Source organism: Schistocerca piceifrons, chromosome X (assembly GCF_021461385.2).
Source record: "Schistocerca piceifrons isolate TAMUIC-IGC-003096 chromosome X, iqSchPice1.1, whole genome shotgun sequence".
Taxonomy (NCBI): domain Eukaryota; kingdom Metazoa; phylum Arthropoda; class Insecta; order Orthoptera; family Acrididae; genus Schistocerca; species Schistocerca piceifrons.
Window position 1 is genome coordinate 412,223,513 of NC_060149.1, and position 22,120 is coordinate 412,245,632.

The 22,120-nt window shown below is 35.9% G+C and overlaps 1 protein-coding gene across 1 annotated transcript in view; it reads right to left on the reverse strand.

Moving 5' to 3' along the window:
- LOC124723145 (protein unc-79 homolog) overlaps positions 1 to 22,120 on the reverse strand; it is an 868,025-nt gene that overhangs the window by 380,953 nt on the left and 464,952 nt on the right. Inside the window, exons 28-30 of the mRNA XM_047248336.1 lie at positions 19,771 to 19,912; positions 16,439 to 16,736; positions 11,075 to 11,165 (exon numbers count right to left, since the gene is read on the reverse strand). Of these exons, the coding sequence (XP_047104292.1) occupies positions 11,075 to 11,165; positions 16,439 to 16,736; positions 19,771 to 19,912 (531 nt within the window). The remainder of the gene's footprint in view (positions 1 to 11,074; positions 11,166 to 16,438; positions 16,737 to 19,770; positions 19,913 to 22,120) is intronic.

Genomic DNA, 22,120 nt, shown 5'->3' on the forward strand with positions numbered 1-22,120 from the left:
AAGACATGCTGGCAGCTCACTCACCTGCTCTAAAGTGATTGAATCTGGAGATGGGCAAGAATTTAAGACTTACAATAGACATACATTCTTAAATATGTTTATAATCTGGATTGCTTCAAGAAAATATTGTAGAGCAAATCAAAGCATATCAAAATAATCTCTGTAATGTTATGCATCTAATAATATGCCAATGGCAATTTTAACAATAAAAACATTGAAGTTAGAAATTACAGTGAAATTAATAATATTTCTACAAAATATGTCACTTATTACATATTAAATTATGTGGGTGAGCAAAATCAACTAGGTGTTCGATAATAGCATGGCACCATAGCTATTATTGAAACAAGCAAAATCACTGTACTTTCTTTAGCTCCTGCATATTGAATAGTTTTAAGTAATTTTTGTGCAAATACGTTGAGCCAAACGCACATTCACACAACCAAATGAAGTAGTGTGGTGTTTTTCATGTTCATTATTTCATTTATTCTACTGCAACTGCCGTTTTTTTATTATGAGTGCACTAGGTACACATGTGTTTAAGTGGAGAATTGAAGAATATTGTGTTTAATATCATTAGAGGAGTTAGCAAGTAAGTTTTTATTTTAAATAAGTCCAGTTAGAATGCTTTTAGCATTAGAATGGTGGTCAATTTTGTGCATTTAATGACGTTTTAAGAAAGTCATGTTTTTGGTGAGGGCCGTCTCAAGTCCTCCTTGGTGGGAGCAGTAGGTCATTGGAGAATTCTGGGAACTGGAAGTGCTTTTGGGCACAAGGGAAAAGTGAGAGGGGACACATCTGTAGGAGAAGAAGTAGCAGACTTTTACTCTGATGTCAAGCTACTGGAGGATGTAGCACTCAATATTATACATCATGTGATTGGAAAGTTTTGTAATTTATTTATTTATTTAGCAGCTTATGATGTACATCTATGGAATAAGTCCAAGAACATATTTGCCTGGTGAGTTTTCCAATAAAATACATTACTTTTACTGATTCTACCTATAGTTTTGCTAAGATTACTACTACATTTTAGCCACAACATTTCTGGACATTTACATCATAGTTACAAAATTTTAGATACTGTAAATGGAATGGATTTTATGAAGCATACATAACCTATGTACCTAAATTACAGAACATTTAATAATTGCAATAATTCTATGCTATGTGTCCATCATTTTACATATACGATATAACACATTCACATAGCACATACGTATTCTAGATCCCATTTTCTTTACATTTATAAAAAAAAAAAATTAACAGCAATAATACTGTAGAAAAACAAAATCTTGAGATAAAACAATGCTGTTAAGAAGTTAACACATTTTACTTTTTCTTTTCCCTATACCTGTGTACATTTTTCTTTTAGTGTACTAAGTCTGTTTGATTCAGTTATTTTCATTTGAAAGAAATTCTCTGGTTGAATATAAAGGGGTTTCTAATAGCAGTTGTTTGATTGACTGTTTGAACTTATCTACATCTACATCTACATCCATACTCCGCAAGCCACCTGACAGTGTGTGGCGGAGGGTACCCTGCGTACCTCTATCGGTTCTCCCTTCCATTCCAGTCTCGTATTGTTCGTGGAAAGAAGGATTGTCGGTATGCTTCTGTGTAGGCTCTAATCTCTCTGATTTTATCCTCATGGTCTCTTCATGAGATATACGTAGGGGGGAGCAATATACTGCTTGACTCTTCGGTGGAGGTATGTTCTCGAAACTTTAAAAAAAACCCATACCGAGCTACTGAGCACCTCTCATGCAGAGTCTTCCACTGGAGTTTATCTGTCATCTCCATAACGCTTTCGCAATTACTAAATGATCCTGTAACGAAGTGCGCTGCTCTCCGTTGGATCTTCTCTATCTCTTCTATCAACCTATCTGGTTCGGATCCCACACTGCTGAGCAGTATTCAAGCAGTGGGCTAACAAGCATACTGTAACCTACTTCCTTTGTTTTCAGATTGCATTTCCTTAGGATTCTTCCAATGAATCTCAGTCTGGCATCTGCTTTACCGACGATCAACTTTATAAGATCATTCCAGTTTAAATCACTCCTAATGCGTACTCCCAGATAATTTATGGAATTAACTGCTTCCAGTTGCTGACCTGCTATTTTGTAGCTAAATGATAAGGGAACTATCTTTCTATGTATTCGCAGCACATAACACTTGCAATCAGGTTCATCTACAAAGAACAAAATAACTGGACAATATATATGACTTTCTTTAGGAAGTATGGTCCTTCATACAGTCTAAAGTAACTGTGACACGTAAGTGCAGATTTAAAAATGTACTGGCTTCATAAAAAATCTCTGCCATAGCTTTGAAATGCGTGATGAGGAAAAGTATAGAACTGAAGGCAATATACAAAGGGAGAAACATGGCAGATCCGAGTTTAAAATCTCGTCAACATTGGTCATGTTTCAGTCGGAGTATGAGATGAGTATCCTTCAATTTGTCATTAGTGATGTGTGGTGGTAAAGAGTTGTAAACCTTTACTGCCACGTAACCACTGCTTCTCTCATATTGAGTTGTGTTACACTGCAGAATTCTTAATTTCTTGGTGTTTCTGGTGTGGTGGTGGTGTACATCTTCATTTTTGTTGAATTTATCTTTATGATCCCAAGCAAGGAGCAGAATTTTATATATATACAAGCTGTAGAATGTTAGAATCTTATATTATTTGAACAGAGGCTTGCAACTATCTCTTGTCTTTTGTTTCCTATTATTCTAATTGCTCTCTTTTGTAATTTGAAAATTTTAATTACCTCAGTGAAGTGGGCCCAGATTTCTATACCACAGCTCATTATAGCACTGAAGTATGAAAAATACACCATGTGCACATCATCTTCAGTTATTAGCAGCTTAATTTTTCTCAGAGCAAAAATAGCACTGCTAAGTTTACTGCTTATATTGGAAATATGATCTTTCCATCCTAAACAACTGTGATCCCTAAAAATTTAGCACTTTCAACTTATCTTACATTTAGCTCTTGCAAATTTGTTAGTTCACTTGTTTTTCTTTAGTTGTTCCTAAATAGGATAGCATTAGTTTTCTCATAATTGAGAATTAACCTATTCACTTCAAGCCAGTGGGTGATCATTTCAACTGTTTGATTACTTTTACTTATGGCCTCCTGCAACCTTGGTCTCACAGTTATGTTTGTTGTGTCATCTGCAAAGAGTATCAATTCACTGCCTACATTACAAGGTAAATCAGTAAACAAACCATTGCTCGATCAACTTCCGACTGCTAACATTGTAAAATATGGAAATATATGTGTGTTAGGCAATAGCCATGGCCACAGAATTGCCACAGTGCTAATGAAAAAATACAATTACAGAGCAAATGGTTTCGTGAAGCCTGGGGCTCCATAAAGTGAACTGAAAAACCTTACAAAATTATGTGAAGTAACTAGTTTGTGTAAGGATGACTTTGTTGTATTGCTGGTAGGATCAAATGACATATATAGAAATGAGTCGTTCAAGGCTAGCACAGAATTGAGAAAATGCCCCAATAATTTATCTCACAAGAATGTACTCATTGTAAATATCCCGCATCATCATGATTTACTGAGGTGGTCATGTGTAAACAGTTTGGAGCGAAGGCATTAGGAAAGTACGTACTTATGAGAACAAATTTTACTTGTATTTCACGGTGCAATGAAGTACCCAGGACAAGTGGAAATCAATTGCAAGTAACAAAGCATTCTGTTCATGCAGCGAAAAATATAGCCATCAATCATTGTCAAATCACGAAATGGTTGAAAACCAATAGGCCAGAAAGTAACATCCAAGCTGGGAAACAAACTCAAATTACGAAATGGTTCAAGCCAAAAAGAAATGAAGCACAAATTTTCCAAGCTCCAAAAATACTGGAAGACAAACAAGCTGCTATATGTGTGAGCTCCAGTACAAGGAAAGCTCCAGAGAGGAACAGTGATTTTTTTATGGCTGGCACCAGGGAAATCACTTCAGCACCATCCAGATCCAGTGCCATCAAGAATGTAACTATGGATGTAAGTACACAATATCGAAGTGACAAAGAAATATACAAGCCAAGTGAGCAAGCTGATGGGCTGTTACATAAGAATCCAGACCTACCCTTTTGTGAGGATGGTTCATTATTAAATATTAGGTCTTTAAAAAATAAAATTGATGATCTTAGTAGTAACTATATAATGCATTGTAATATAAATGGTTTAAGTGCTTAATACTCATGTGACAGAAGCTCTAAGTTAGATGAGTTACAAGTTTTTTTTATTAGAATTTCTAAATGTTAAAGTAATTTGTTTAAATGAACACTGGCTTAGTAGTGATACCATAAAAATCTTAAATAAAACTACAAGGTAGCTACCAGCTTTTGTAGGATAAATAAGTCATGAGGAGGTTCGTGCATACTCATTCATTCTGATTTAGATTACCATGTAAGATGTGACTTCAATTATTTTAATGAAGAGTGTATTTTTGAGGGTTGCTGTGTTGAGTTAAAGGACTTAAATGTTGTTATAATATCAATTTATAGAATCCCAGGGAAGGTGATGACTGAGCATTTCCTACATAAATTTCAGAGTTTGTTAGAATACCTCAGTAAAGAAAAGAGGAAAAAAATTATAGTTGCTGCTGATTTCAACATCAATATGTTGAATGAAACATGTGAGGTATCAAAATTTACAGACTTAATAAAAAAATATGGCTTCAAATTAAATTTTTCTGAATCTACAAGAGAAAATGCTCAGTCAGCTACATGCATTGACAATATTTTAACGAATTATGTATTTGAAGATGGATATAAATTTTGTCTAGATCTAGGAATTTCTGATCATATTAATGTTCAAATTCTTTGTACCAATTAGGCCTAAGTTGTGTTATCCATTATTTTGGCATGTCTCCTGTACACTAATCATATGATTAGAAATTGTATGTTATGAGACGAATAAAACACTATTCACTATTCACTTTATATATATAAGGAAAAGGAGGGGTCCTAGAATGCTACCATCTTGCACCCCCTGTTTTATATCTTGTAGTTCTGATAGCTGTTTCCCCTAATTGTGTGACACTTCCACTGTTTGTTTTCTGTTCTGCAGAAATGATTTTATGATATCAAGAGCAGTTCTTCTAATTTCATAGTGGTGTAGCTTCATTATTAATATGTGGTGATTGACAAGATCAAAAGCTTTAGATAAGTCACAAAAAACACCAACCGGGATTTGGCCTTGATCCAGGACTGCAGAGATTATACTAATAAGTTCAAATGCAGCTGACACTTTAGATTTTTCCTTCTGAAACCCAAACTGTCTACCATCTATGATAGAGTTTTTTTCAAAAAATGCCAATAACCTAACAAATAGTATTATTTTTAGGATCTTTGACAAAATGGGAAGGAGGCTAACTGGTCTGTAATTATCAGGGCACATGTGATCACCTTTTTTTTTTTAATAGTGGTAGTACTATGGCAATCTTCATTCTATCTAGGAAGATTCCTTTTTGAGACATGAGTTGACTAAGTGACAGTGGGGTTTAGCAGTTTCCCTAATAGATAGCTTCAAACTTTTATTTGACAGTCCATTTATGTCTGTGGATGCTTTATTTTATAGTTTCTCTATTACTTTTTCTTATCTCTTGTTCAGTTGAGGATACAGGTAACATGAGTTAGGGGTGACTTTTGTTTATACTCAACTAGTTTTTGGGATTGCAGAGAATCACTATTGTTACCCTATGTAAGTTGTTGGCAGATTCTGGTAAAACATTGGTTGAAAGTGTTGCTAATGATTATCGGATCTTCTGTTACAACATTATTGATTTTTAGGCTCAAGCTGTTATTGTTATTTGCTGATGACTTTCCTGCTTCTCTTTTTATTATCTTCCAAGTGCTTCTGACTTTGTTGGGAGCTTGTGTAATAACATTTCCATTATACAGTTTTTTTGTAGCTACTAAAGTTTTATTGTAAATCTTATTATAGGCTCTATAATATTCAACAAAATGAATAGGCCTATCTGGAGCTTTCCAAATTGCATAAAGAAGTTTTAACTTCTTACAGGATACTAATAGACCTTTTGTTAGCCATGGCAGATTTCCTTGCTTTTTCTTTATTGGTTGAGTTTTGGTTGGCAAACACTCTTCAATGATTTTTAAACATATATCTAGGAAACAGTTATATTTATAATTAACACTATTAGATAAGTACATTTCTGGCCACTTTTCATTTTATAGATTTATCTTTAGGTCGGTTATATTAGAACTTTTCATATCTCTGTAAGGGATAAAGCTGAGGGAATATAATTTCCCTGCTTCTTTTATTATTACTGTCTGTGAGTTGTGATCTGATAAATTCATGTCTTCTATTAGACAATTATATCTGCAGACTGAATATTTGTAATTATGTAATCAATGGCAATTTGAGTGTTCATACCTATTCTCGTGTAGTTTTTAATTGTGTTATGTAAACCATACATTATAAGTAAGATCTCTAGTTACGTTTTATATTTTGATTTAGATAGGGAGTCAATATCCAAGTCTCCACATAAAATTAACTTGTTCTTCCAAAATTGTGATAGCAGCTTATCAAGGTTTTTTTTATGAACATACTGAAATCACCACTGGGAGCTCTGTATAAAGACATTATTACATAGGTTACATTTTTCAGTTCAGTTCTTATACCACTACACTCAAAATGTTTTTCAGTTGCATATATTTCCAATGGAATTGCAGTTGCAGAGCAGGAGGTGCAATCTCTAACAAATATGCAGCTACCACCATTTTTTAAATTCTTTCTGCAAAAGTATGATACTAACTTATAATTGTCTAAGTTTATACAAGTTATTTCATTGTTTTTTAGCCAATGTTCAGTTACACAGAGAACAGTAGGCCTTCTACCAATGCTTTCCATAGCTACTTGTAAGTTTAAGAGTTTGTTTTTGATTGATTGAATGTTTTGATGTGTAATTATTAATGTATTGACTGAGGTATTTACTCGTCCTGTACTTAACTTTTTGTCCTTTTTATGGCACCCATCAGAAAAAAATCACTTAAGTGAGCTGGAGTTACTGCATTCCTCCTCTGTACCTGAAACATTGTTGTCTCCTTTGATGCTGAGCACTTCACTTCTGGTGAGGTGGTAATCTTCCCTCTCGGCACTGGAACTGCTGTCTTATTCCTCTTCTGTTGGTCATTGTTAGATGGTGATTTTGCTTTCTTCTTTTTCTCCTGCAGAGGATTATTTGATGCTTTTGATGTCAGATTCACTTCTTCAGTAGCACTGGATTGGTTTATATTTTTTGTATTGTTTTCCATTTCTTTTGTTTCCTCTAATGAAGAATGACTTTGTAGTTTTGATTTACAGTCCATCGAATTTTTCTGTGCACTTGAATTGAGAGGGTAATGCCAACCAAGAATCAGCTTTTTATCAGAGGATTTTTTCTGCCTTTCTGACACAATATTGGCTATTTGTTTGGCTATCGCCTGTTTCCCCAAAAAGTTAAGATGTAGGCCATGGACAGTATAAAATTTTCAACCAATATTGCTAATGTCCACAGTCACCATGTTTCTGAAATGCTTATATACTCCTAACAGATGTTTATTTGCCCCTGCAATTTCTTTGTTCACACAGGACAATTTTGGTAAGTCGTATCTATGTGGAATATTGCATACTACCACGTTTGAGTGAGTAAGGTGGCTTAAGCATCTTTTCAGACTTCATATGACCTTTTCAGTTTTATTTTTATATACATCATTTGACCCTCCTAATAATACAACAAAATCATTTTGATTAAGACTGGTACAATCGGGCGATTGTCCTAGCTTCCATACTTCAGAAAATGGGGTGTTTGGTTTAGTAATATCTCTTGATTTTATTTGTGTGGTCTGGTTGAAAATTTCCACTAGTCCACAACCATGGCTGTTCACCAACACTATTACTTTACTTATGTTATTTATCATTTTGTTTTTCTCTGGAGTCACTGTTTTAATGTTTCATTCCACTGCTAGTATATGCACACGAATTGTCACAATGTTGTTTTGTTTTTGTTTCACAGTTTCGGACACACTGTTTTCTTTCTTTTGGTAATAATTTATCATTTTCTTGCTTTAGAGTGAAGACTTCACTTTTCAACACCTCAATATCACCTTGTAATATCTTGATAATTTCGCTTTTTGTTTTCACCGCTTTCTCAACTTCAGATGTTTCAAAATGTAAACAGTCGAGACATGTCCATAAATACACTGATATATTTTAAGTTTATTTTGGCGTACCTTCTGTGAGGATTCCTTTCATCACCTTTTTATTACATTCTTTACACAATGAGCTGCTCAACATTTTTGACAAGAGAATCACACTATTCATTTTCTGTAATACTTCTGTTTTTGGGGCATGAAAGAAGCAGTCTTATGCGAAGTAAAATTCAACTAGTAACTTTCAACCTAGCAATGATTTGTCAAAATATTGGGAACTCTATTAAATTTCCTGCTACATTTTACACAATATAAACTGCTGTTCACTATTTGTTATTCTGTAACCTTCTATAAGTATATTTTTAGGACCATCATTTCTGTATAACTTTGCTTCATTTCTGAACAAATTATTAGACTTGTACAACTTTAAACTCATGTTGCTGTCTACATTTATTTGCAAAATTTCCAAATTTTATCATTTATGACCATTGATCCTACTAAAATTTATTATTATTAATTTATGATGATGATGTTAGGTTTGTGGGGTGCTCAACTGCATCGTTATCAGCGCCCGTACAAAATTCCAAACACTGCACAGTCCAATCTCGCCATTTTTCAAGAATGATGATGAAATGATGAGGACAACACAAACACCCAATCATCTCGAGTCAGGTGAAAATCCTCTACCCGGCCGGGAACTGCACCCGGGACCCTATGCTTGGGAAGCAAGAACACGACTGCGAGACCACGAGCTGCAGACATTATTAATTTATTCATGTAACTGTTCTGTGATTAATTTATTACACTATAATTTCATAATTTAATGAAGATTATTTAGCTGTTTTTGCTACTGGACATGAAGCAGATGTGTACGTCTTGACCCAATGACCTCATTGAGCCATGCCTTCAATATGTACATTGCCCAGTACCCATTCTTATTGCTAACTCACACTAATGAGTGTGTAGGTACAGTAAGGAACCTCGCAATTTACAATGCCATCAAATTATTTCAGAAAATCACTACAAGAATCATGGGATTCCCAAGCTATGCAATAGGGACTGGATGCTGTCAGAAAAGAAAAGATACTGATTGCTACAGCAGCCAAAATATTATGTCTTAAGAAATACACTTAAAAGAGGAGCTTTTAAAAAACCATCATGCTGCTGAAGACGAGAAGCTTCTTGAGAATTTCACATGTATATACAAACAAGAACAGGAGGAAGAACTCCATAACTATATGGTATGAAGATATTATTGCATATGAGAAACTGATTTATGACACTTGACATCTCATATTGCTGAGCATAATGATGTACCACATCCATTCAAGAAAGAGAAAAAGTGGGCAGGCTAGGATTGATTGACACAGTTTAGATGAGACATCCGAGCAAAAGCCCTATTGAACATATACCACTTCATTTGAGTCTTATTTTTTCTTTTCACTGTCTCTGAGCACTTTGTCCTACCTACTAGGTAAAATGGCCATTTTGGAAACATTCACTTCAATTCACTTTTCCACCACAAAATGAGGATTTGAATAATAACTGTTTTATACTTATGGGATGTATACAGTTTATACATGTATATTACATATGCTGATCTATGACATGCCAAAGAAAAACATAATCGTTAGGGTGACCACTTAAACCAACTTTCCCCTAAATATTTTGATCAATAACATGTAAAATGTTTGAAGGTGAAGAAACAAATAAATAAATATTTTGAGATGTTTTACAAATGTATTGAGTTACACCACTATTACGCATATCCCTATATCAATTTTTTTAAATAATTTTTATTCTAATATTGCGATTATTATCTCACAAATTCACCTCTTGAAACATAATATAGTCACAAACTTTTATTGTTTTATTTTTTATAGAATTTCAATTGACTGGGTGTTATCATGTGCTCTTACTATAGTTTTATGGCAGATAGTTTTCAAGGAAGAAGGTTTGTTTAGCACATTACTTCATTCTTCCATCGGGAAATCAAAAAAGTAACTGCAATAATAGAATTCATCTAACAAAATATTATGTATTGCACATTATTTATTGTGGTATTGCACATATATTGTGCAAAAGTTTTAAGCCTTAAACTAGAAAGTAGTTTCAATTGGTGATCAAGAAGCAGTAAACCTATGCATCCAGGAATGCAGTAAACACTTAGTGGGTATCAGATATATCATAACCTAATACACTGGGCAATTAAAATTAAAGTGCAGCAACTGACAGAGGTCCAGTGTGGATTGTAATTATCATATGGCAGCGAAATTTGGTACATATGTTAATGTGTTAATATAAAACTGATTAATGCCGTAAAAAAATTAGTTCCAGTTTTGGCCTCCAGGTGCAAATCTGGCACTGTACACAGTCTGTATGATGACTGATTGCATTCCTCTCATATTCCACCAATGAACTGCATCTGTCATGTTCTTTACTTACAACTGAGACTAAGTAATCATTAGATTTCATATCCTCACAAATTTTTACACCTGAGTATTTGTATGAGTTGACAAATGACGACTGACTCACTCATATTGTTGTCATAGGATAGGTTCATGTTTGGATGATTCTTCCTAAACTAATCACCAAATCCTTGCCTGCCATCATTTCTGAACATTTAAAGTGAGTTTTTAATCACTGCAGCATTTTGTAATCATTGTTTTTATGTACTGCACTTTCATTTATTACCACATTTAATGATGTGACATTTTAGTAAATTCTTTCAATACAATAAATTATATTCTGCTATCATTAAAACATACACTTATCTTTATTTTTGTTCTTAGTGATGCCTTCGAGTTGTCATCTTATAAAATACTTAATTAAGATGCACACTAGATCATTATAGAGACAGTAATGGAATACCCATAAAAAGGGCATGTAAATTTACCTGTATGCTGCCATGAAGTGTACTATCAGATTTTGGACTTTCTGGAATAGCTGCCAGTTCTGATTCAGTTGTTTCTGCTTCAATTGAGTAACTAAAATACAAGAAAAAATTTCTATGTTATTTGAAAGAAATGTTGAATTTGTTAATAAAGCACAGAGTTAAAGAGTTTATGTGTTATAATATGTTAAGTATCAGGTTTTCTTTTTCTTTGCGACAAATTGTGTTCAGATCATGCGGCATAAAGAAGTATCATGTATTCAACAGCAGTAGTCTTAAATGAGTAGTATTATGAAACGTATTATGCAGCTGGTGACATGTAACAGTTGATACTCAGAGGAGCTCAATGTACGGTTCTTCATGTTATCTGAGACTCTGGTCTGAAGATAGTCACACAGACCAAAACTGGATACCGGAATTAAAAATTAATAATATATTGTAATCTAGACTGTCAACTTTTTAATTTTTTGGTTAAAACTGTAATTTACAATCACTGTATTATAGTGACAGATTTTTCCCACACCATTATCTAACAAATTTTGTATCATCATCATTGAAACACCCAGTATATCATAAACTACAATATTCCTACCACATTCCTTTGAGTTACGCTGGACACTACTTCCTCTCCAATATGAGCATCATACTGATTCCTTTTAGCTAGGTAGTGTTTATCAAGTCACATACATGTTCTGATATTTCACAAGCAAATCTTCTTTACTTGGGTGAATGCACTTCCTGCTTTCTGCAAGACACTAAACACTGAATCAACCTAGTTTGTTCTGTCTACAATCTGCTAATTCGCATTAATGAAAACACAAGTCTGCATTTTACACATTCAGTAAATGTAGAATCCACATTGATCCTTACATCAGAGTTTTTTTCTTTTATTTTGTGTTTGACTTTTCCTGTACCAAGTTATCTCATTTGTTTTCAGTTCTGCAGTAATTCTCAAAAGACGACAGTGGTGTGACTTTGCCTCTGAAGTTTACTTGAGATTGCCACTCAGCTCCATAACTCCACTTCCTACAAAAGATATGTATCATATATGTAATAATATTTATAGGAAAAAGAAAATTAGGTTGTGTTAAGATTGGTGAGTTTGTGATTTATGTTGAAGATATTCTGGGGGCATTATGATGTCACATCAGGTAAGCAGGCAGGGGCTCAAAGTCTGCAGAGCTCCATCTATAGTGAAGTTCCATGTTTGTAGAACTTGGTAACTAAGGAGATCTACATACAACACAGAAATGAATTTGACTCTGAACCATAAGGAGAGTTTGTTCATGTTATTACCTGGTTAATGAATTTATTGTCAATCAGAAGTTAAACTGATTTGTGATTGAGATAATAAATCCTATTTGTGAACCTACAAGCACATGTTACTATGTCCCTCTGAAATGAGCAAGAAGACTACTTCAAGAAGGAGATTACTCTCACAGTTTATAATTACTTTTTGTTTCTTTATTTCTCTGTTAACAGATAGGACTGTCAGCTAAATTATTTATGTTATTTAAAAATAATTGTGTTTATTCTATGGGATGTTGTACCTGCACAGACAATTTATGTTTGTAAAAATTGCTATTGGACAGTCAGTTGCTTGTATTTGAACTGATCTCATCTCAGAATGAATTTTAAAAAATCCAATTATTTATTAAAACTGCTGGCCTTAAATACAGTTGTGTGTGAATGGATAAATATACCAATGGTTTAACTGAAAATTTGTATTTATTTACACCTATGAGCTATTATAAAAATATTAGTCTGCAGTTAAGTATTAAAGAATTCATTGTTATTTTGTATAACAAAAAGTTATTTCATTTTGATCTGTAAAGAAATCAGAGAAGGTAATGCAACACAAATAATAAGAAAGAGGAGTACACAGGTGCAGAATTTGGCTAGCATTTGTGGCTAATAATTATTTTCAGTATATTCATTTGTGTGGCATTTTTGGTTTTATACAACATGATTGTATTGCAGCACAGCACTTCAAATTCAGGTAGAAAATATGTTCTCAGTAAATTCAAACAACATGAAGGAATTAGAATTCTGAAAGCATACTATACATTATTCTAATTGGCCAATGAACAGGCCCCTGCATGTGCTGTTGAATATATTGCAGCTTCTGCATTCAAAGAAGAAGAAGTTTTGGTTGAGGATGTGTACATATTTATTGTGCCAGGAAGGAGTTGGTGAATTTGGGCTCAGCCATACTTTGAGATAGGTAATGTTTGATGGTGAAAATGCTATGTAATTGAATTGTAAATGTTGGTATACAAGGAGATGGCATTGATGCTGACACAGGTAACGGTAGGTGATAAAGGCATCCAAATTGTGGAGAGCCAACTGGGGAATTACTTCATGTATCTGGTCTGTGGACAACAGTCTAAAAGTATTGGTCCTTAAGAGCATAAAACTTTACAATGGGAACTCTGGAACAAGCCACAATGGATGTGCAAGTTGGTTGAGCTTGGGAATATGAGCAAGTTGGCAGGCAGGTTAAGGATGGGGCAGGAAAGGTGAGAAAGGATTGCAGGTCTCACAGGAATTCTGAGATTGGTACAATGCAGGAAAGCTTGTAGATGGATATGTAAAACAGTTGTCAGAGAGCCCTATGGCAAGTTGTAATTGGTCCTTAATTTGCACTGAGATAGGGTTGATGTTCAAGCTGGTCCCACATACGAGGGGGGACCCAAAAGAAACCAGATTGTTGTCATAAAAAATTTATTGATGAACCTTTTTACAAAATTACTTCATTCACCTTCAAAATACTCTCCATTACATGCAATGCACTTGTAAAGTCTCTTTTTCCCACTGTTGGAAGCATGTTTGGAACTCTTCAAGTTTGATATTGTCCAGTGCCCTTTGCGAAGCTGTTTTTACCGCCTCCACATCGTCATAACGCTTCCCTTTTAGCGTTTTTTTCATTTGTGGTAATAGGAAAAAGTCACACGGGGCTAGGTCTGGTGAATACGGAGTGTGCGGAACAACAGACCACCTCTGAGATGCCAAATAGTGGGTCGCTCGTAAGGCCGTATGTGCTGGAGCGCTGTCGTGATGCAGAAACCAGTCACCTGATCGCCAAAGTTCCGGGCATTTCCTCCTCACATCCTCTCGCAGATGCCTTAAAACATCCAAGTAAAAGTGCTGGTTAACAGTCTGTCCAGGGGGTACGAATTCCCGATGCACAATTCCACAAACATCAAAAAAGACAAGGATCATTGTCTTCACATTTGACCTCATTTGCCTTGCTTTTTTTGGTCTGGGAGAGTTGGAGTCCTCCACTGACTTGACACTTGCTTGGTTTCTGGGTCATACTAATAACACCAATTCTCATCCCCTGTAATGACTTTGTTCAAGAAGTTTGGATCACGTGCAATCTCTGTTTTCAAGTCCTGACACACATTCATGAGGATGGTTTTTTGCTCCTGTGTGAGAAGGCGCGGAACAAATTTAGCAGCAACATGTCTCATGTGCAAATCCTCGCTCAAAATCCGCTGGCATGAGCTCCAACTGACTCCTGTCTCTGCTGAAATTTGGTCGATCATTTGGCAACGATCCTCGTTCCTCTTTTGTTGGACCTTTTCAATGTTCTACCCATTTTGCGATGTTGAAGGGCGTCCAGAATGAGATTGGTCTTCAACACACATCTCACCAAGTTTAAAGTGCCCAAACCACTCAAAAACCTGTGTGCAGCTCATAGCGTCCTTCTGGAAAGCTTCCTGAAGCATTTGGTGTGTCTCTGTTGCAGTTTTTTTAAGCAGGAAACAAAATTTCACACACTCTTTGTTCTTTTAAAGTTGCCATAATGACTTCGCAGAGGTAACCCGCCAACAGTCAGAGAAACACAATACCACACTTGCACATTCAGCTCTACACTGACACTGTCTGCACAGCTGTTTCATGAAGGTCTCAACTAACACCATCTAGCATGAGAACCCTGCACTTTGTCTATGAGTGGCAGTGCCCTAAGGGTACGGTTTCTTTTGGGTCACCCCTCGTATGTTCTATGGCGTACAGATGGACAGATCGCTAGGGGCATTGGTGGTCATGGGAGTACCTCAAAATCACACAGACAATTCACACAGACACATGCTATTTGTGGGTGAGCATTGTTCTGATGAAAATGGCACCATAAAGCTGTCACATGAGAGGTAGCACATGAAGATGCAAGATGTCCACCAAGTCCAGAAGTTGCTGCCATAATGTGATGCCATTCATCAAAAGCCCAAGCTCCCCGGGCAAAGTAACACTTAAAATGCAGCCTTTTGCATTGTCATGTTAACAGCAGCTTATGCATGGGACTGTCATCTCCTAGTCCAGCTGCTGCTAGTCTCTGAGCAATGGTGAGGATGACAGAAAAGTTGCACAGAGTTCGTTATTTATCCTTAGGTGGTAGGTGGAGATGTGAAGGGTTTAAAATATGCACAAGAGGGCAACCCCCCTTGTGGTAGTCTGATGTTGTTGACTGGAAACTTTATGATTAGTATGCCTGCCATACTGCTCACATGCAGTTCCAACATCAGGCTACTGTCACATCCTAATGCCACAGAAATATAAATATTATAAGAGTTGAGCAGCCACCCAAATGGAGACACAAAATATGTCCCCTTTCAAACTCTGTCAGATACTGATACCACTGTCTCTTGTAAGCAAGCATAGCGATCACTCAACATCTGATGCAGTTCTTGCTCCTTATATACCCTACAAGACCTGGCAACAATACTACACTATGGTGGCCATTCTACCTGCCACAGAGATTTGCAACTCTAATCAGTTACATACCTGCCAATGGTGTCTACATGTACAAAATCAACATATCTTCTGAGTGCTTTAGTTTTTCTGTCTGGCAGTGTATGTCAGCAAGTTTGGTAACTGTGAGAAGTTGATGGAGAGGCTTACTGGGGTCTTGAGTGAACACTTTGACACATTCTAATGTGTGAGAATGAGATTAGTGGCCATAAAGACTTTTAAGCTGGTGTTACTCTTGGTCATCTAGTTCTCAGAAAGTAATGTCTATTGGTATGGAATATACATTTACTAAAACTGTCATTGCAAATCAGAGCAACTAAATGGCACAAATTACACACAGCAACACTGTACAATGTTCACTATTTACAAAATAGGAAATTCATATTTCATGGACATTTTGTAGTACAGTTTAATTATTATATTCTCAATCACTTGACCAAACATCATAAAAATTAATAAGTTTGGTAGTTAAAATAACTGGTCACATTAAATTGTCAGCATTAAAAGGCTTAATTTTTGTGAGTTATATAGGTCCAGTGCTATTCAGCTACCAGTGAAGCATGTATCAAGCACAGTACTTAGCTGCAGATTCTGCACTATATGTATTATTAGTACCTTGACTCTGGCATCCTTCTTTCAAAGCTGGATGATTTGCTTGGAAAATTGGTATGGTGTCGTATTTCAAAGTTAGGCAAAGACCTTTGATGGTGAAGTGTTGTTATTTTCCCAGCTCTAGGGGTGACTGCAATATGAGGATTCACTTCTTCTGGAAAGAGTGGGGATAGTGGGGGTGTATCTAGTTTTTCTGTGTTGCCACTTCCAATGTTGATGAGACCACCATTCCCACTGCTAAATCCACATCCAACTTGTCCACCTCCATCTATGTCTCCACCCAAAGATGGTTGATTCAGATCTGTACATAACAGACAGAACAGATTACCAATCTCAAAACATACGAATGCACAGTAATTAGTATTATCTAGCTTGAAAAGCAGAAGGTTAAAAACCACAGTGGCCATTAGTCTAAATATTACATGTGAAGAAGTGGGCTGTTAATTGCACTGGGGAGTAATTGGATATGTACACTGATTTTCACAAAATAATTATCGTGATTACAAACATGGTAAAAAACCTTCTATAGCCATGATCACAGACATTATTTTTTATTTTTGACAGCCAGTTTTGACAGATGAAACTGTCATCTTCTGGTCTTCCAAAAATTTTTTTAAAAAAATGTATTCATTGTGAGTTAGAAACTCATGCCATGTTGTCATAATGGTGGATAAAATGTAGCACCATCATGACATCATGGCATAAGGTTCTAATTCACAATGAACATGTTCTGTAACAAAATTTTTGAGGACTACAAGGTGAAACTTACATTTGTGGAAATCACTGTCAAAAATAAAAAAAAATTATGTGATACTGGCTAAAGAAAGTTTTTTTACGAAGGAAAACATGTGGCTTGCTGTAAATTCTCAACATGAGAAAATTCAATCATGATTACAATTAATATTATCACAGATTAAGATAAATAGTAAGTAAATACCATTGTTCCTTTAGTTTTCCAGTCATTCTGTACCGTCTCTATAAGTGATTGTTTATGTGACCACTGTTTCAGATTTCCAGCTTCTGATAACAACATCTCTAACATCATGTTATTTCCATTATATTATCCACTTGTTGCTTTATCTAAAGGATATGTAGTAATCCCTTTGTTAATGATATGGGTATAATGGACTCTTGTTTCATCAGAAAAGTAGTTCCAAAGAATAAATAAATAAATGGAAGAACAAGAGATGGTGAAGAAGAAGAAGAAGGAGAAGAAGAAGAAGAAGAAGAAGACAGCTGGTAAGTAAGTAGATTAGAGTTTAACATGTCATTGACAATGAGGTCATTAGAGACAGAGGACAGGCTCAGATTAGGAAAGGATGGGGAAGGAAATCAGCCATGCCCTTTTCAAAGGAAATGTCCCAGCATTTCCCTTAAGTAATTTAGTGTAATTGCAGGAAACCTAGGTCTGGATGGCTGGACTGGAATTGAAACCGTCAACCTTCTGAATGTGAGTCTAGTGTGCTAATCACTCTACCACCTCACTCAGTTGGAATAGAAGAATAAGAGATAAATGGGGGGGGGGGGGGGTCTCTATATGCAGAGCAGCAATATTTCTTACAGTTTCTGTGAAACAGACTACATGTAATAAATGTTACAGAATAGATAATGATGACAGATTTTAACAGTCAACAAAAGAAAACTGTCTAATGAAACAATAAGTCATAGAGATAATTATGACTCACATCTGCAAATTGAAATAGTTTTGGTCTATCACTTTCATAATCTTTGAAATACCAGTTGGTACCAATTACTGTCTATAAAAATGCATTCTGACTTTTTTGTTCATCATTACTCAAACATCTATACAATAATTTATTCCCAAGATACCAGTGTGTAACTGTTATCCACAAATATCAGTACAGAGCACAACAAATGCATTCACAGAGTGACTGATGCATAGCTATGATAGTATGGAGGAACTGTCACTGAATGATGCAGGGCCAGGAGACAGTCCAATGGCATTATGGTATTATGAAAACAATCTGCACTACTGACATCAAAGATTTTTTCCAGCAGGATTCTAGCATAAAATAATCTCAATGATCAAAAATTGGAATCATCAATAGAGGAATATAGTGTTACACAGGGGCACAAAGTTTACTTTGGAAAAACAAAGGTCATCTCCCTCTGTTAGCTTACTGAGATTAAGTACTAAAAGGAGTGGTAGGAATTTGCATGTGCAGTGTCAATTTTAACAGAGGTGAAGGTTATAATCTGAGTGGTGCCTGGAGACAAGCACTTGATATAGAGCATCTTCAAAGGAGTATAAGCAAAAATTGTAACTCTTTGTAGGGTAGGAGATGCTGTGGATGGTCTCCGTTCTACTTCTGTCCCTCAACTGTGGCCCAGTGTGGGAGGGGAAACACACTGCCACTTGGCTAGTTTCTTGCATTTTCCCAAGCAGATTCCATGACTAACAGATGTTAGAATTCTAAGAGATGTCACCTGATGAGCTACAAGCTTGAACAAAACTATAAAGGAAGTCAACTCCTGAACAAAATGTGACAATAAGTGAAAGCTCAAGTTTTAACTCCAATTTGACATGGTCTGAACACCAAGAACAAGATGTGATTATACAATGTGCAGTAATGTACATGTGAGAATTAATGGACCAAACTGAATACAATACAAATCCACATCAAGTCTAGTACTGCTAAAAAGGTTTATATAGAAAGTTTGTGAAGAGTGAAGTCTTGTACAGATGCCCAATATGAGCAGTTAACATAACATAAGTAACAAGAATAAAAAACAGTTGCCAGTCTGTGGTGCACCTTTTATGGGAAATAGGTTGGGAGGTGCAAAGTCTATGTGACACACAGCAGATGCACAATTGGTGATAATGTGCACAGCACCACAGCACCTTCCAAAGTGATGCATCTTCCATGAGCTCTTCCTCTGTGTCATTATCACTCTCTAAGAATATAGCAGTGTTTGTCAGGTGTGAACATGAATATTATTGGACTCATTGGTATTACTCAAGGCAAGTACTGACATTGAGTTTCACAAGCTATTTTACACAACATAATTTAGAAGCACTCAAGAAAATCCACTAGATGAAACAGCTACATTAAACACAAAACACTTATGGTTTTATAGTGAATTTGTGGCCAGTGAAATGTGAATAAGGAAACTTTTAAAATTGGCTGAAAACCCAAGTGGAATCCCAGCCAGTAATGCATTACTGATACAACTTTACTTTTACCTTTGTAATGGATGAACCACTAATAGAGTGATGTAAAATTCAGTGACACATTGAGAAGAATATTACTGGCAAGAATATTGCCACTCATAAACAAGATAACAAAAATTCATTATACAAGAGTGAAACTAACCTTCAGAACGAGATGGCAATGTTCCCATAACTAGAGTTGCAGGTATATGACGACACTGATGATGTTGTGAGTCCAATGTATTCAGCACAATTTTGATAAGTGACTGAAGTTGGCCACTGTGTGGAGGTTGATTATACTGGTACTGGAAACAGAAAAGTTACCATTTACAATATGTACAATGATAACAATAACTTAAATGATGACAGCTCTGTGTTAAAAACTAGGTAGATTATAAAGGCAATCCAAACAGAATGTTTTGAGATATGAGAATAATATTTACATATACCTAGCTGAAGCACACCAATATTAGGAATGAACAATAAGTTGGAAGAATAAATATGTTTAACCAAATCTACTGTATTAATAGCTATAATGTATTGGTGGTCATGGTTTTGAACATTTATTGTTCTATCAGCCTGAATTGGGACATGGTCACCTATATTGTTTTGCATCAGTATCAAAATTTGTAAAGAATAGCTCCAAAGGTGGACAGACAACATGCAAGAAGCAGTTGTCTGTAAGATTTACATGCATCGTTTTTGTGGATGTAGTATGCCTCCTTAGTATCCTTCTGTTCAATCAGAGTCTGCCATCAGCATTCCCTACAACTTTTTGAATAATTTTCTTATCTAACACTGCACTGTATGGATAGTCCCATATATGTTTGCCTACTATAACTGATTCCTTTGATTGATGAATCAAGATGTAATCAAACAATTTTACTTATATGCATTGCAGTACAATACCTTAGGTTGAGTGCCAAGTACCAGTCTTTGCACAAACTCCTTGTCAGTTGGAGATCTACACTAAAGAGCCAAGGAAATTTGTACACCTGCCAAATATCGTGTAGGGCTCCAACAAGCATACAGAAGTGCCACAAAATGGCATGGCATGGATTGACTAATGCGTGAAGTAGTGTTGGAGGGAACTGACTCCATGAATCCTGCAGGGCTATCCATAAATTCATAAGAGTACAAGGGGGTAGAAATCTCTGATGAACAGCATGTTGCAAGACATCCCAGATATGTTCAATAATGTTCATGTATGGGGAGTTTGGTGGCCAGCAGAAGTGTTTAAACTCATAAGAGTGTTCCTGGAGCCACTCTGTAGCAATTCTGGATGTGTGGGTTGTAGCATTGTCCTGCCAGAATTGCCCAAGTCTGTCAGAATACACAATGGACATGAATGGATGCAGGTGATCAGACAGGATGCTTATGTATGTGTCACCTGTCAGAGTAGTATCTAGATGTATCAGGTGGCCCATATCACTCAAACCGCACCCCCCCCCCCCCCCCCCCCCCACCACCACCATTACAGAGACTCCACCAGCTTGAACAGTTCCTTGCTGACATGCAGTGTCCATGGATTTATGAGGTTGTCTCCATACCAACACATGTCCATCGGCTCAATACTATTTGAAATGAGACTTGTCTGACCAGGTAACATGTTTCCAGTCATCAACAGTCCAATGTCAGTGGTCAAGGGCCCCACACGAGGCATAAAACTTTGCCTTGTGCAGTCATCAAGGGTACATGAGTGGGCTCCAAAAGCCCATATCAATGATTTTTCATTGAATGATTCAAATGCTGACACTTGTTGATGGTCCAGCTTCGAAATCTAAAGTAATTTGAGGAAGGGTTGCACTTCTGCCACATTGAATGATTCTCCTCAGTCGTCATTGATTCCATTCTTGCAGAATCTATTTCTGGCCACAGCAATATAAGAGATTTGATGTTTTACTGGATTCCTGATATTCACAGTGCCTCCCATCGCTCGTGAACAGACTATAACACCACTTTCAAACTCACTGACTGCAGTGCAGTATTTTGCATATTTACATACCTCTGTATTTGAATATGCATGCCTATACCAGTTTCATTGGCACTTCAGTGTACCTACATTTCACAGTCATTTTCCAGTGATTCAACCTTTGCACTACAATAGAACCATCCATTAACAGCCTCAGAGGGCTACCAATGCTATCTACAAGGGCATTTACATAAGATATTTATACTAAGAATATATATTCCTCTTCGTAGGTTCAAGTCCTCCCTTAGTGATATTTACAGTAATACCAAACCTGATTATGACGATATATCAACCTGGCACTAAGACTATTAACTAACTATTAACAAGTGTCACCTTCGTGAAATTAAAAAATGTAACTGAAGATTTATGAATAATAACTTGAGACATTCATGTCATACAAATACTTGGGAATATTAAATGTGGTAATTTGATTTAGAACAGATATACCGGCTTAGTTGCAGACATCATTTACTGATAAGGCACTGGGAAACAACACTTTTGCCAGAGAACATCTCTGTTGCTAATGGTGGAATAGTGATCA